This window comes from Crassostrea angulata, chromosome 2 (assembly GCF_025612915.1).
Source record: "Crassostrea angulata isolate pt1a10 chromosome 2, ASM2561291v2, whole genome shotgun sequence".
In the NCBI taxonomy this organism is placed as follows: domain Eukaryota; kingdom Metazoa; phylum Mollusca; class Bivalvia; order Ostreida; family Ostreidae; genus Magallana; species Magallana angulata.
Window position 1 is genome coordinate 22,315,357 of NC_069112.1, and position 15,974 is coordinate 22,331,330.

The window sequence follows — 15,974 nt, forward strand, 5'->3', positions numbered from 1 at the left end:
CATATAAATGAGCGTTTTTATATCCTATATATCAGTGGATATTGAATCACTGTATTGAATGTGTTTACTTGAAAAGATTTTGACAAACCATTCAGTTTGTAACAATCAATTATATCTAATTTATAAATTACATGCATGCATGTATTTAGAATGAAATACGGAACTTGGTCTTCAGTGAACAAAAATATATTATACCTAAATGGAAACCGTTAGGTTCACTATAGTAGGCTTTCTGACATGTAGTTAATAAATTTAAACCGAGTAGATATACGTTCATCTTATTTATAGCCTAGCTATAAAAATGTAAGAAAGAAAATGAAATCATTTCTTTTATTAAATGCATTGATACTATTAGGGTATTTGTTCACTTTCCCGCAATTTCCAGGTTTTCATGATCGCGGGGCCGTTCCAATATGTTTAAATATTTACATGTAATTGTATGTACATGATTCATAAACTATCAATTCTATAACAAACAAAATTACCAATTACCGGTGACGTATTTACTGCATGTGGCAATTGCAAATGACTTGTACATACAATTGTATGATGTGCCAGGCCGGGTATATTTGACATATTTACCCTTATACATATATTTAAATAATCAACCCCTATTTATGATCACCGGTACATTAATTAATTAACCTCAAGATTTTACTCTTACATACATGTTTCGTTAATTTGTAGACGTAACATCTTTGAAACCCAGAGCTAGGAAATAATACTTTGAAAATGAATTACAAATGTAAATTAACTTTTATTCACTAGACTTATCGTATACTCGTACATACTAAAATTCAACGCCTTTAGAAACCCTGACGTGCACCTGGGCACACGACACACCTGTTGTGTAAATCTTGTATATTCTGTGTTAGTTCCAGGGGTTTTCTTAAGTTGGACAAACAATAGACTTTAATTAGATATACACAAACATGCACCTGGGCACACGACACAACTGTTGTGTATATCTTGTATATTCTGTGTTAGTTCCAGGGGTTTTCTTAAGTTGGACAAACAATAGACTTTAATTAGATATACACAAACATGCACCTGGGCACACGACACAACTGTTGTGTATATCTTGTATACTAGTATTCTGTGTTAGTTCCAGGGGTTTTCTTAAGTTGTACAAACAATAGACTCTAATTAGATATACACAAACGAACAAAACTATGTCTAGACAAACAAAGCAGTAATCCTGCCCGATATAACAAAGGCAGTTGAGAGTCTTTTCATCTTTAACATGTATCTAGCAGATCTAGAGTTAGAAATAATGAAAATTAAAAAAAAAAAATACAAACCTTAAACCGATTAACAAATTAAATCATGCATTTTTGGTTCATTATCTTTATTTTGTTTAATAACCGGATGAACTGAGAGAGAGAGAGAGAGAGAGAGAGAGAGAGAGAGAGAGAGAGAGGGGAGATTTTTTTCACCGATTAATTTATAATAGGAAACAAACATACTTTAATTAGTTTTATGCACATATTAAGATACAGAGACTGCGCTCATCCCTACAATAATTTTGAAACCCCCCAAAAATTATAAAGAATTTTATAACGGCAATCTGTGTCCATCGGAGCGGTGCTGATGATAGCGATCTGTGTTTAATGGAGCGACGATTAAAACCGCCTGGAACACCCCCCCCCCCTCTTTGGAAATTATATTATCACTCGGATGACCCCCTTCCATCTCTATAAAAGAGCTTTTGCATTTAATATATGTGTTTATTGTTCAGCTTGATCGATATTGACTTAAAGGCCACTTAAAGACAGTGTAAAGGCAGTGTAAAGAGAGCGTAAATGCTTAAAGCTGGCTTAAAGGTGGCTTAAAGAAGTTTGGACATTAAGGACCTATAAGCGCTTGCTTAAAGGTGTTAAAGGCGGCTTAAAGGTCGTATAGCCTTTAAGCTCCTTTAAGTCACCTTTAAGCCACCTTTAAGGACTTGCTTAAAGGTGGTTTTTCGTCCTGTGTCTGAAAGTGCAAACAAACCTCAAAAATTGCATCCATTAAAAGCAAACACTCTATTGATTTTTACTACAAAAGTTATAAAAATAACTAGCAAAACCATTTACATCGATCAGAATGATAAAAGCCAAAACTCATTAGACATTTAATCTAAACAGCCTAACATTCCAAGTTGTGGTCAATTCATACCCATATTTTTAAATTATGTCTACGTTAAATTTCATACGGATTTTTTTTAGTGATTATTGATGACGTAATTTTTGGAAAGATTAGATATTTTTGTGAGAGATTAGAATAAAATGTTTTCAATAAGATAAAATAATAAATAAACTAAAATACGTATATTTCTTTTAAGCGTATAAGTACTAGATCTCTTCATCATTTTAATTTTACATTTAAACAAATGATAGATTAAAACATCGATAATTGAAAAAAATGTAGCTCAAAGGTAATGAAACAATTCGGAGAAGATAATTTAGATTGTATACCTTAGACAAGCTAGATTTTATAAGCTTTATAAAAACGGGAATTAGTATTTAACCTAGAATTAAAGAATAATTAAATTTTGTTTATATCAATTTCAGGCGCAATCTGCAATTTTTGCTTTTTAAAATGTTTTTGTTCAAATCAATTTTTGATGAGGAATACTAAAACTTATGTACCGTTAAGGTCTATATTTGCCCCAAAATTTAAGAAGTGGTTAAATTGAACATACAGAAATAATATCTTGAACACGTGTGTATGAAATGTTGGGATAACGAACAATTTTTAAGACAAACATTCCAAATAAAAAGCAATTAAACAGGATCAGATAAGAGAAGTGAGAAACCTCTGCTGACCGGTCACATGTGCCGTATGCCTTGGCTTGTAATCAGGAATACGGAAAAATCCAACGACAATTTTGTAATTAATATTAAATTATCAATTATTATTATAACGCCAGTAAGCGTGCGACCTAGCGAAAAATTGTATTTGCTGACAAAGTCGTTGTAACGACCACAGCGCGTACGAAGTGATTAATTCAAGCGAGACTGTTGATAATCTTGTTATATTAACTTGTTTGTCAGCGGCTTGCCTGGATCTAGAAATTGGTCAAGTAATACGTCTTAATTCATTACAAAAAACGAACAATAACTACAAATGACTTCAAAAGTTCATTATATTTTTTAAAATGTAGTAAACAATCATGAAAAATGACATATTTTTTGATAGGTCATTTGAGAGAAAAATGTATCCACAGCTGTGGCTCACATCGAAATCAAGATATGTTGTGTGATACCGGCATCACATTAAAACGTAATTGTTTGAGCGTCATTTTGGGCAACGGCTGCGGACCTAGTCTATTTTAAAAACACCGAGAACCTAAGATAATTAGGTGGAAATGCCATTTTTAGGACGTCACAATTTCCCTCGTGAAAGTCTAAAACGAATAATGGTAACTATTTATTGATCGTTAATTGATAAGTATTTTCGGTTATTAGGAAGACTCTTATTATGGGCACAATATGACTGATACAGTAAGGTAAGATCATACCTGTTATTTAACCTAGGTTTTGTTTAATTACAAAGATGTTGTGCCTTCGAATGTTTTTCTTACCTTTCCGATAATGTGTTGCATTCGACAAAGCGGTACTCTCCTTAGTAGTTTGAACTCCATTATCCATATGATGTACTCCAAAGCATTGCTTACTTGTTTCATTGTAAATAAACCAAACACAACATACATCATTAGAACATTGCACACCACATGAGAGGATACTTCTTGTATTTTGATAAAACACTGCATACGGAGAATTGGTGTTTGTTGTCCGCTCCCGATTAGCAAATATTTCTCTGTTCACCGTGAATTGTAAAAAAAATCATAAGAAAATTTATTGATGTTTTGTTGATAATCCTTGTTTAGTTAAAGACCCACAAGTGTACAATGTTAAATACCCCCTCTTAGCAATACAATTTTATATTAACTTGAGAGGTTTAAGGTAATGTGTTTAAAATCAATGATGCTTTGTTTTTAACTCAACTCTTTTGTAATAAAAAAAAATCGTTTTGTTTGCCTAATCAAGTAACATAGGAGAATACGTTGACGATGAAATCAAATGCACTCTCTTGTAATCAAAACCAAAAAGGTCTGTTCCGTCTCTTTTGCATTTAGCGTCAAAAACCCGTTGGTTAGCAACAATTAAACGTGTCAAACACAACCCAGTCTCATAGTTGTACTTCACACATAGGAAAAGTTCTGTATTCAAGACCAGTCTGCTGTGTGAGATTTGTCATTGACGAACTACAGATCGATATGAAATCGACCAACCCGATATATTTCTGTAGTCAGCCAGAAAACTCGATAAGTAATAATATATCACCCAGTATCTTTTTCTTAATCTGATGATTGGAACACTATACATGTATACTGTCTAGATCTACTTTTTGTGTAAGTAGTGGCACATGTATCCCTTACACAAAAATCAATGCACTCAATAAGTTAAAAACAGGATTTATTTTTTATTCAAACACGAGAAAGCAAAACTGTAAGAGTACACTCAAACAAATTTGATCATTGATAAAGCGGCCCTCACCCTACAATTTAAATGATTTTCTATTCTCAGAACGTTTCAGGGCAATCAAATCCCAATTTTTGCATTGCTATTTGTGTCCTGTAAGTTGCTCATCTCTTTCTCACAAATGAAGGCAAGTAAGGCCGTGCATTTTTTATCGTTCCATCGGCCATTTCTCTGAATGGCAACACAGTCTCGTATATCGCCAAATTCAGGCTTGAAGGTATACCAAGTGTAAAACGCCATGGGTGTGTTTGAATGGTCCCATACATATTGTCCTTCGATGTTAAGGTCGTTTAGTCCGGTCCACGCTGAACACCCGTTAGATGTATTACTGGGACAATTAGAATAATTACCATCTACAATAAGATAAGCTCTGGATGATTTGTGAATTTAATGTTTATAAAACAGTGCTGCTGTCTCGATAAAATCTAAAGAATAATTTATTTCTTAATTGACAAAGGTCATTTAAATTTTAACCCGAGCTTATTTATTTAATATTTATTTTTTTTATTTAAGGTATGATTGAAAGAGCATTTCAATTTACTTCTCATAAAATAAAACATACGATATTGAACTTTTTATGGCCTCTATTCTTGAGAATAATTAACATATATCACGTGACTTTCAATCCAGTGATCCACGCCAGTTGTCATGGAAAGTTACATTTATTGTGCTGTTTCATTTGATACCAAATTGATATTTTAATAAATCAAAGTACTGAAAGTACTGAAAAGCGCGAAGCCGGGAAGAAGGTGTTAAAAATATATCGATTGATATGAAAATATATGTAAAGAATCATATTGTTCGTTATTAAAAAAAGGAACTTAATATATAAAATCGAAATTTCAAATTTACAATTAAATAACAATCTGCCTTAAAGCATGTTTAAATAGACATTGCTTGATTTTAAAATTTTAGCAATTTCTGGAAATCGAGATCATTTGTAGTAATTTTATAATGGTATTGCTTGTTAGTTTTAAACAGATTTCGCTACTGTTTAGCAGAGCTACAGAGTGCATGCTTCTTGTAAAATTAGATTGTCGCCAATAACAATGATCAAATCATGATTAATATTTATTTATGTTTATTTGCTAATTTTTGTCATTTCTTTGTTTTTACATCTGACAACTTCCAAACAAAAAAGATGAACACTAAAAAATACAGTGACAAACTACGATACCAATATTATTGCAAAATAAAAAGCCAAAAAGTTTTGACAAAAGTAAGATAATACTAATTGCATTAAAGATCTTCCTTGCAGGGAATGCTACTTATTCTTTAAAGTATAAGCTTTGGTATTCGAACAATATTTCCAGCCTTATTTAACAATACACCATGCAAAGACCCCTAATGAATAAACATTACCAGATGTTAGAATATCAAAATGGAGTCGCTTCTTTTCATTTAAACATCAGCTAGACGGTCTCTTCAGGGGGGTATATTTTAGGGTATATCATTGAATTTGATGAAGTATAGCTCACATCTCATCAGACGTAAAAAGTATCGTGTTTTTAACAAGTATTATTAAAAGGATGTTGTCATTAACGCCTATGCAGATGTCACACCAGTTTTTCACCGTAGGTTCACGTCAAAACCTAGCTGAGGCAAAACCATTCGAACTCTTCTTCGAATTGGGCCGTTTCCGACTGCGACAGGGGCTACCTTTTTATAAGATGAAAAACTACCGGTATGTGTAAGATGTCTGACTATTCACGTTTTGTAATAATGCGAGCTAGGTCATTTTTGTGATGTGTGTTGTTTTTTATGGGAAGAGGGGTGATAGGTTCTTGGCTTGTGGTCTTGTGCTTTTCAAGCACACGTGTAACTTCGACGTAAACAAACTCTCGTTCCTTGCTGGATGCACCTGTGTTTTGCTACTAAATTGTAGAAGCTTTGATTTAAAAAATATCAAAAGGATTTTTGCAGAAGTTTGATTTGAATTTATAACTTCTATCTAAAGATGCGCATTTATGGTAGGAATATATAGTTAACTTGAATAATGTAGTGACACCTGCAATACATACAAGGTCTGCCGGAAAGGCCCGCGAAGTTGCCATTGGATGGAAGAACTGTTTTCACCAGCGGTTCAGAGGTCGTATTAAAGAAAACTCGTAGATATGTAGGCCTAATAGGGTACGAGTTCTTTTAAGAAAAAGTGAACTCAGATAGAAACTTAAAGGTTTTTTTCGACGTTATCAAGCAATATTAAATCGGCAAGGTTTCATTTCATATATACTAATATAATGGGTACAGTTATCACATAATACGCGAATTTATTTAAATATCTAATAGTTGCATGTATGTATATATAATTCATAGCAATGTTGAATCTTACAAATCACTTTCAATTTTTACTGTTACTAAATGTTTTTATTAAAGCGTAATTTGTCCATACTGCACATAAATTGGATCATTAATAAACTCATATTTGCAAATTAAACGAGGTTAGCTGGTATCACTCTATGAAGATTATTACATATATTTAGAGTAGTATTTCAAGTAACTCGACAGTTATATTTTTTTTAATAAATAATAATCAAATCATTGGTTTTGGAAAATTATAATATTACATATCAATGCAAGTTGATGGAAAAATATTCCTGAAATAGTGCATACAGAAAACAAAGCCTAAAATAATGTTAATAAAAAGCAGCACAAATTATCGTGGAAAAGGTGTTAACCAAAAAAATTTGTATAAATAATTCTGTATTTTTTTTTTATAAAACATGGTGTTCATAACTGTAACATGTTATATCTAAAACACTCAAAACCTATTGATATTGTAGAATTATTCCAATTATTAATTAACACAACTATAAAATCCATTTTTTTCTCGAAATAATTCATCATGATATGGCTTTTGGAGCACCCGGATCTGATATATAATAATGACATTTAAATGAAACTTATTGTTAATTTAATATTTGTAGAACAAATGCATCCTCATGCAGGATAACTTCAATTTAAATAAGTTCTCCCTACTGCAAAGATATGATACTTCAACTGTACTTCATCTCCAGGGTACGGCCTCTCCAGCATCCGCCAGTAGGTGGCGGTATATAGGAAACGCGAAAACGAAAGTGGAAGTAGGTTTAGAAATCTGGCGACAAAAAAGTGCTGCAGCTATGCTTAGCGCTTTAAAAATAACCTTTACAATATAAATAAAATATGCTTCGCTCATTTGTTGTGCCATTATACTGATTCAATCATTTACATTTTAATTATTAGATTGTCAGTTTCAAATTCTATACTTATATTGAATTGGTAAAATTGATAACTTTATAGTTGGGTAGCCCATAAAATACGAAAGAGATGTCTACATTAAAAACTTAAGGACGTTGTTCTTTTAACATCTACCTCCCACCAAATAAAGTACAGATTTAAGAAAGAACTGTTTCGACTGGAATGTATGTTAGAGCAACATATCTAAAAAGACTTCATAAAAATTTTGTGTTCTAGAAAGGGAAAAAACTAATACCCCTAAGGATAAACTTAATTTGTTTTGAAATTGCTTTTAGTATTATTATATATATAAATAATTGAGTACAATTCCATTACCTGGATTAAGAAATGTCGAAGCTAGCCAGTCAGATTCCGCTTTGTCCTCAATCTCTACGAGGTGAGAAAATCTGTTCTGACATTCTGCCTGTTGAAAAAGACAATTATCATTGTTGAGGAAATTATTTATCTATTTATGATACTCCGCTTGAAGATGTAAAGTGCTATTTAAAGTATATTGATTTAGTAAATATATAACGGTAAAGTATAACGATAGCGAATTTAAAATCTAGTTCACAAGGAGACCAATTAAAAGAACTTACAAATTAAAACGATTGTTAAGAAATTAAAATCTCAATCATTTAATTTGGTTCCATGAATAGTACTTAAGTATATGCTATCAATAAAGCATGCATAACATTAAAAACCTCTACTGGTAGATTTTTAGATATTCCCCAAATGAAAACACGTATTTTAAATTGTTTTTTTTTTTTTTCTCACTATTATTAATACAAACTAGAGACGAGCTCGTTGCAAGCAACAGGCAAACAACAGGCAATTGATGCATGATTCCACATTATTGGACGAGACTCAACGATGGCAACATTATAACAATTTAACAGACAGACATGTTACAAACAAGTCGGATATGGCCAGTAGTGGCCTCCGGACTCAAGACTCTGGGAGAGTCGGACGTGGCCGGGGCTGGCCGCCGTATTCCAGACTGCGCATTGACATTGTACATAACTATTTATAAGAATCTTAACAATGAGTATAGATTGACAGGTAATGATATAAGTAAGCTGAGTGAAAGGTTCACAGATATAAAACAATTAAATAAACTCAATGAGTCTTTGATGTCCAAGAAATGAAAATCTGATAATTGCACAATGTTGTTTTCAGAGATTAACAGTCCTTGAGACATGACACTCTGTGTATTTGAAATCACATATTAAGTCTTAAAAGTGTCAATCACTAAATAAAAAAGTAACTTTGTAAGAAATAAACTGTGAGAAAAAATTACGAAACAGATGTTGAATTTTACAAGTAAAGTAAATAAAATTATAATTGAACAGTGCATTTTGCACGATGATACTACATGTTTATAAGCAAATACAGATCTTAACATGTGTCTCTAGTTTGATTCGCCGCATTTTATTCACAGAGTGGGACTGTGGTTATGCCCGGTACGAAGGTAAAAGGACCATTGGTAAACGTTTTACACGCATTTTTATCGAACGCAAGCGCCAATGAATCTCTTAGTATATATGCGGAGATCCTGGAAATTTTACAGGGGGTTTTGAAGAATAATTTTGTATTTCGAGGAGGGGGAACATGCGCGGATCAGAAATGTTTTCCGGGGTGGGGATTGAAAAGTCAGACAGTTATTTGAGTTTGTCAAGGGATGTCCGAGGCATATTTGGTAAGTTTATAATGTACAGGTAATTAAAAGAAATTTCGCTGGGGGGGGGGGGGCTGGAACCCTTCCCTTTCTAGATCCGCGCACGGAGAAGACCGATGCCGGTAATTTTACTGTAATTTTAACCATTTTTATTTAATTATACATGTTTATAATTATCAGAAAACCAATATTACCTTTCAAAGCAATTTAAAAAACTTAAAACTTAGATGCGAACCATTTAGTCTCGGTAAGTATTGCGTCCGCGTACCAAAATAATGGCAATTCTCAAGAAATTCGGATGGACGATCTGTGTCCTAGGTTGTCCATCCGAATTTTTTTCTGACTATAAGCTACAGACCTGCAGTTAGAGATTGTCAAACTCTTATTGATTGTGTCAATTTGTTTGTCTCAAAGAATCATTTTTTAAATCAATAAAGTTTTACCTTAAAAAAAGAAAGAAATCTAACACAATTTTCAATGTTAGCATTTTACAATTTTATGGTCTAATAAAATTTCAAGAAACAACTCTCCATTGCTTTATCCGAAATATTGCATGAAAAAAAAATTACATCGCATTTTTTATATTACAAAAGGATATTCAAAATGAACAAAATAAATCAAAATATAATTTGTCTTTGTATGCGTTAATGAAAATGTAGATCAGCAAGGGGTTCTTTGTCGTGCAAGCACCTACTCAACAGATTGTTACACGGGTCTACAACGATGACAAATATCGAAAAGGCAATATTGTGGGTGAAGGATGAATATGTAGTTTGTTTTTTAAGTTTATTTTTGATACATGTAATTATATTTATCTGGATCGGTTATGTTTGTTAGTTTGTTTTGTTTATTAAAGAGGGGAATAAAGAAATAAGTAATTTTCAAGCACGTACATGTAGCATCGTTTTTGAAAGTGTGGGGGGTGGGGGCAAACTCATCCAACAAATTTTGACAAGCAGAAAAAGAAAAAAAAATCCAAAATTTTCATAATTTCACTCATAATTTCATGATTTTCATACCATTTTTTTTACATGCTACCAAAATGGGGTGGGGGGGGGGGGGCAACTCCATGATAATTCAATTTTTTTTATGTTAAAAAAATAGTTGCTGCGAGAAAAAGTGGGGATAGGACATCTTTATGTCATATAACATCTGAAACTGATTTCATTCCACCCACAAGCTTGAAATAATGAAATAATTTTAATGAAAACAATATAAATAGACGTCATAAATCCCATATCAAACGACATATTACCACTTGATTCTGCGCGTCTTTTTAATGAATTTTTAAACAGCGGCGAATTCTAAAATGTATTTTTAAAGGTAATGTTAGCTGCAAGTCTGTAGACCTTGTATGAAAATGTTCGGATGGTAGTCAATTTTTCCGGGATACTGACCGAGCGGTACATATATGCAGCTAAGGTAACTAAGAATGATTCCAATAAAATACTTTGTTGAGTAATGCAAGCTTTTAAGAAAGCAATACTTATATTTGTTTAAAATATAACACCCAAATACTTCGTCTTACATTCGCTATTTGTAAAACAAGCAGAACCAGTATCAGTCTGATCGGCCTCACCATATACATTGTTGGAATTTAACTGTCCTAGCATTGCATTGCTCTGCATGTACACAATTTCTTATAAAAATTAAACACTTAAAGTGTTCATCTATATGGCTACACATAACGTACACACGTGATTCAAAATAACCCAGACGGAAAACGGTAAAGAATTCAGTCATTGAGTCTACATTTTATAGAACTTGTAAAAATGATGAACATTGAACAACATTTTTTCCATGCCACTTTTTTCCATGGAAGATAGCGAATAAAAGATAAAGCATTTGTAAAATTTATTTAATTACCTCTTTAGAATTGTGTATGGACTAAATAGTTTATAAGTTGCTGCTGAAGGTTGTTTGGTATTTTCGTTTGTAGATGTTTTGCAAGTAAAAAACCTTAAATGCGGGGCAAGTCATAATTAATATCCTTAATAACCGTAACTTAAAACTAGCGGCTTTGGATTCAAATATTATCGTATACGAATATTAAGTTCACTTTTTAAAATCATCTCCACGATGATAATTATATTATATCTATCGCAAATGAGTATTTTTTTTTTTTGCTTTTAAAGAATTGTTCTATCGGGAGCAATCCCGCGTTCGTATTAAATTGCCAGCGTACATTTGTCATGTCATTAATACACATTGTGCTTTATAAGACGGCCGTGTATACGTATTGTAGAACAGTTGAGTTTAATTACCATGCATTGGAACCATTTTATTAACACAACTCCCAGTACTGAGTCTCTGTTACAGTAACACAGTGGGGCGTTAAACGTCCAGCTCTACAAGCACATGCACTGTCGTCTAGGCGACGGCCTGAATACAGCTAGCGACTCTTATATCGATCGGTTACCTGAGTCTCGTAATGCATCTAAATATAGACAGGGGCACAGTTATGAAACAAACAACAAAAATAAGGTCAAAGAGGTTCATCTATATGAAATGAAAATGTACATATGAATAAAAACATTTGGGAATTTCATGTGGAATTTTTTTTGCGCGCTACATGTATCAGTTAGTGCATTACAAGAAGCCCTTTCATAACATAATAAACGTGCGCACCCCCACAAAAAATGGACCGAACTGACAACAATTGTTTCTGCAAATACTGACTATAAATTACGAAAACGTTAAATTGAATACTATAGAAGGATTCAAAAATAATTTCTTTACAGCTTTGCTTCATTAATGCATTAGAAATTTTTATTCCTTTTTAAGTTAATGACAAGAAACTTTGGACGCCTCTAACGGTATACCGAATGAAAGGTCTGGGTAAGACCAAAAACTTTCAAAATACATGTTATAACAAATTTTTATCAGGTAGAAAACTAACACGGAAAATACGCGAATTTTTTTGATTTTTTTTCTTACCTTTGTTTCAACATCTATACCAGCCCTTTTATTTGCATTTAAATAATAAATAAAATATATCTCGCACAAATTCAATGTATTAGCTTCCAAACCAGCCCATCTTTGAGACTCTGTCAGTCATCGTTAAAGCTAAACCCCCTGGACAAAAGAAATCGTTCAATTTTACTAAAAGGCGAATAACTCAAAACTGGATAGGGATTTTCCTCAACTAAAATATGCAACGACAACATCACGCGGCATGTTATCAGTCCTGAAAATTTCAAAACAATCGGTGAACAAACGAGCGAGATATTAAGGATCAAAGTTGGCGTCTAGAAGAAAAAAAAATAAGAAATTTGAAAATTTTTCAGAATTATATTAAGGTTTTCCGCTCTAAACGGAAAACCTTAATTAGTGAAATATTTATCAGGGCATATCTTACCTTAGCCTCAAACCATGAGAGTTTTTTAAGCTTTCTGTAGAGGTAACAGTGACCGTTGAACTTTACCCAGTTGGCTCTGCAACCTGAAATGAATAGTCAAGTATATCTCATGTTTAAATTGCACAATAAGACAAAAAGAACTAACAGCGAAAATAATGTTATCACTATATGTAATACAAATTATGCATTTATAAGCAACTTCTTTAAGATGCAAATAATTCTTAGAATTGTACAATGCCAAGTTGTAAAATAAAAAAAAATTCTTGATTATCATTAACGGAGTTGTAATACAATAGCCTTTATAGTTCACACCAGTCGGCCAAATCATTGTATACTGAAAACCTCTTTTTTTAATTTGATATGATTTTTACGTCACAAAACCGACAGTTTCCTAGACTATGTTTTGCCCTCTGTAATTTTCGCCAATCTACATTAATTTGGAAACTGTTTCGACCAGACATGTTTGTAATTACGGAATGATGCTTAAAGATGTTGGAAATTTTTCGGTCTTGAAAACAAAAAGAACGAGGGTGGGGGGGGGGGGGCGTTCCCTGCATACAGTTTATCAAATAAATACATGTATAGAACTCTTTTTGTTTAGTGCAGCTCAAAAGATTAATCATGTATAAATGTATTCACTAATGGCACTAATGGAATTAAAATTTTATTTTTGTTTCAATATGAATATCGTATTTTGTATATCTGATTCTAATCATGGATCTCATGCATGTATCTGTTTGCAGAAGACAATTTTCAAAAAATTACTGATATATCTTATATGATGTTGTCTCGGGGTATTTCAAATTGTTATCCATTGTATTGCTTGTCAAATTTTATCTAATAATAACCGAACTTCTCATTGGTGGCTAAGAACAAATGCGAATGGAAACAGACTCATGAAAAAAAATATTAGTAATACGAAAGTTATAAGTTATCAGGCGGTATACGACTCCTGGCGATTTTAACGTGGATGAATATATATATATATATATATATATATATATATATATATATATATATATATATATATATATATATACATATATATATATATATATATATATATATATATATATATATATATATATATATATATATATATTTAAATTGTATCCATTTATATTTTTATAATTAAATTGAAAAAAGTTAGTTTAATATCATCTATTCCTTTGTAGGTGGCCATATTTACTTTTGTGTTGGTCCCTATTTCCTATAAAAAAAAGGCTCAAATAAAAAAAACCCAATTGAATCTTTTATAGTTTCATATTTTCTCTATTAAATTGTACCCTTAGAGGGTGCCGTAATGATTTTTGGATAACCTACAATTTTCATGGTGTTAGGAGATTGTATACAACATATGGATTCATAAATTTATAGTTTTAAATTTTTCTAACATTTGAAAATGTTTAAAGCATATGTGGGGGTCAAATATTGTAAAAAGTTGAATTTTTAACAGGTAACCATAATATTACTATCATGTCTTTACGAACGGCACTTTTAAAGACAGACATCCCTTGGCAGAGTATAACGTTAGTTTTTGTATCACTAATTTAGCTTTTCATGGTTGAAATTAATTAGTTTTAGCATTAAAGGTACGTTAAATTTTAAAAAACTAACCTTGTTACAGCTTAGCGAGCAATGGAGATCGCAGAGACACGTTTTTGCCAAAAACCATGTAATTTGTTCATAACAAGATAAATTCTAGTTTGAATCTAGATAGACTGCTCTAACGGGTTTTCTTTTTAAAGAAACAAATGGATTACTCCTTCACAGAAATGTTCAAATAGATAAACGTATTCTAATTTTGTTCTACATAGATCTATAGGAGCGTTTTACGTGATACTAACAATACTTTTTTACCTAAACGATACCAAACGATTTTGTCCAAAGTTGATTGAACCGGTTGATAAGAATAAACGTCCCATTTAAAATCATGTAATCCAAAGCAGTGCTGACTGTTTGTGTTGAAACCAAACCCTACACAGAAGTTATCATTGAAACAGTTTACACCACAATATAAAACGGTGTTAGCATCCTGATGAAACACCGCAGATGATGAGTTGATATCTTCCTTTTTCACAAAGGAAAATGAAAAGTGTCTCTGTTCACAAAAAATTCTAAACGAAAAAGCAAGGAAAAAATAAACTACGATTTTTTTCATATCCGTCGATTTCTATGTGCACTAGAAAAATATCACTTGACTTTCCCTGTCCTTTCCCTGTCTTTTTCTTGAAATGCAACTCAATTAGGGCTGCCATTACATAGAAATGCTAGAAATCAATGAATTTTAGATGTATAGAATGGTTTGCCTCTGAGCATTAATTTGCAAAAATCTAAAAATCAAAAACTGAAAGATCTTTTCATTAATTTTAGAATTGATTTTAATTTTCAAAGCTTTCAAAAATAAATATTTTAACGTACATGGCTGAAAAAGATATGTTATGAATGTGAAATTTTAGAGAAATATTTTTACCTAGATACTCGAACAATGGCTGTTGTACAATAGAATGGGACGTATTCTCAAACTTGATGTAGATGACTGTAAAACAAATAGCATTTGGAAATACCCCAGAACCTTATAAACGACGTAGATAAAATTCATGTCATTTTGTTCTGATTATAGAGTTCTAAATCCAGACAAAAAAGTTTACACATGGCGTAAGAAAAATCCTTTGAAACAAAGTCGTCTTGATATTTTTCTTATTTCTGATAGTCTTTCAAATTTAGTTGAAAACTGTTCCATTAAGCCGGGTTACAGGTCTGATCACTCCATTGTTTTACTTGAGATAAAATTTAATCCCTTCACCAAAGGGTGTGGGCTTTGGAAGTTTAACAATTCTCTTCTGTCAGACAAAGAATATGTAATAAAAGTTCAAGAAACTATTCAGTCAATTAGTAAACAATATCTAGATAATATAGAGAGTTGTGATTTTCAATGTAAAAATGGTATTGATGAAAGTCTTTTTTTTGAGGTGTTAATGATGGAAATAAGGGGGGTGACTATTTCTTATTCAACATATAGAAAAAAGGTCAGAAATAACACTGAAAAAAATCTTGTCCAGGAAATAGAATGTATGGAATCAGATTCTACTGTTAATATTAATATTTTGGATGAAAAAAAAAGTGCTCTTGAAAAGCTACGCAAGGAAAAGTTGTTTGGACATATGATAAGGTCTCGTGCCCATTGGATGGA

At 32.0% G+C, this 15,974-nt stretch overlaps 1 protein-coding gene across 1 annotated transcript; it reads right to left on the reverse strand.

Annotated features, from left to right (window-relative positions):
* Positions 1-4,586: 4,586 nt before the first annotated feature.
* LOC128174031 (C-type lectin domain family 17, member A-like) lies at positions 4,587-14,942 on the reverse strand. Its single transcript, XM_052839675.1, has 4 exons — positions 14,642-14,942; positions 12,782-12,864; positions 8,082-8,169; positions 4,587-4,879 (listed from the first exon to the last, which is right to left on the reverse strand). The coding sequence occupies exons 1-4, from the start codon at positions 14,940-14,942 to the stop codon at positions 4,587-4,589; spliced, it is 765 nt and encodes a 254-aa protein (XP_052695635.1).
* Between the last annotated feature and the right edge of the window lie 1,032 nt (positions 14,943-15,974).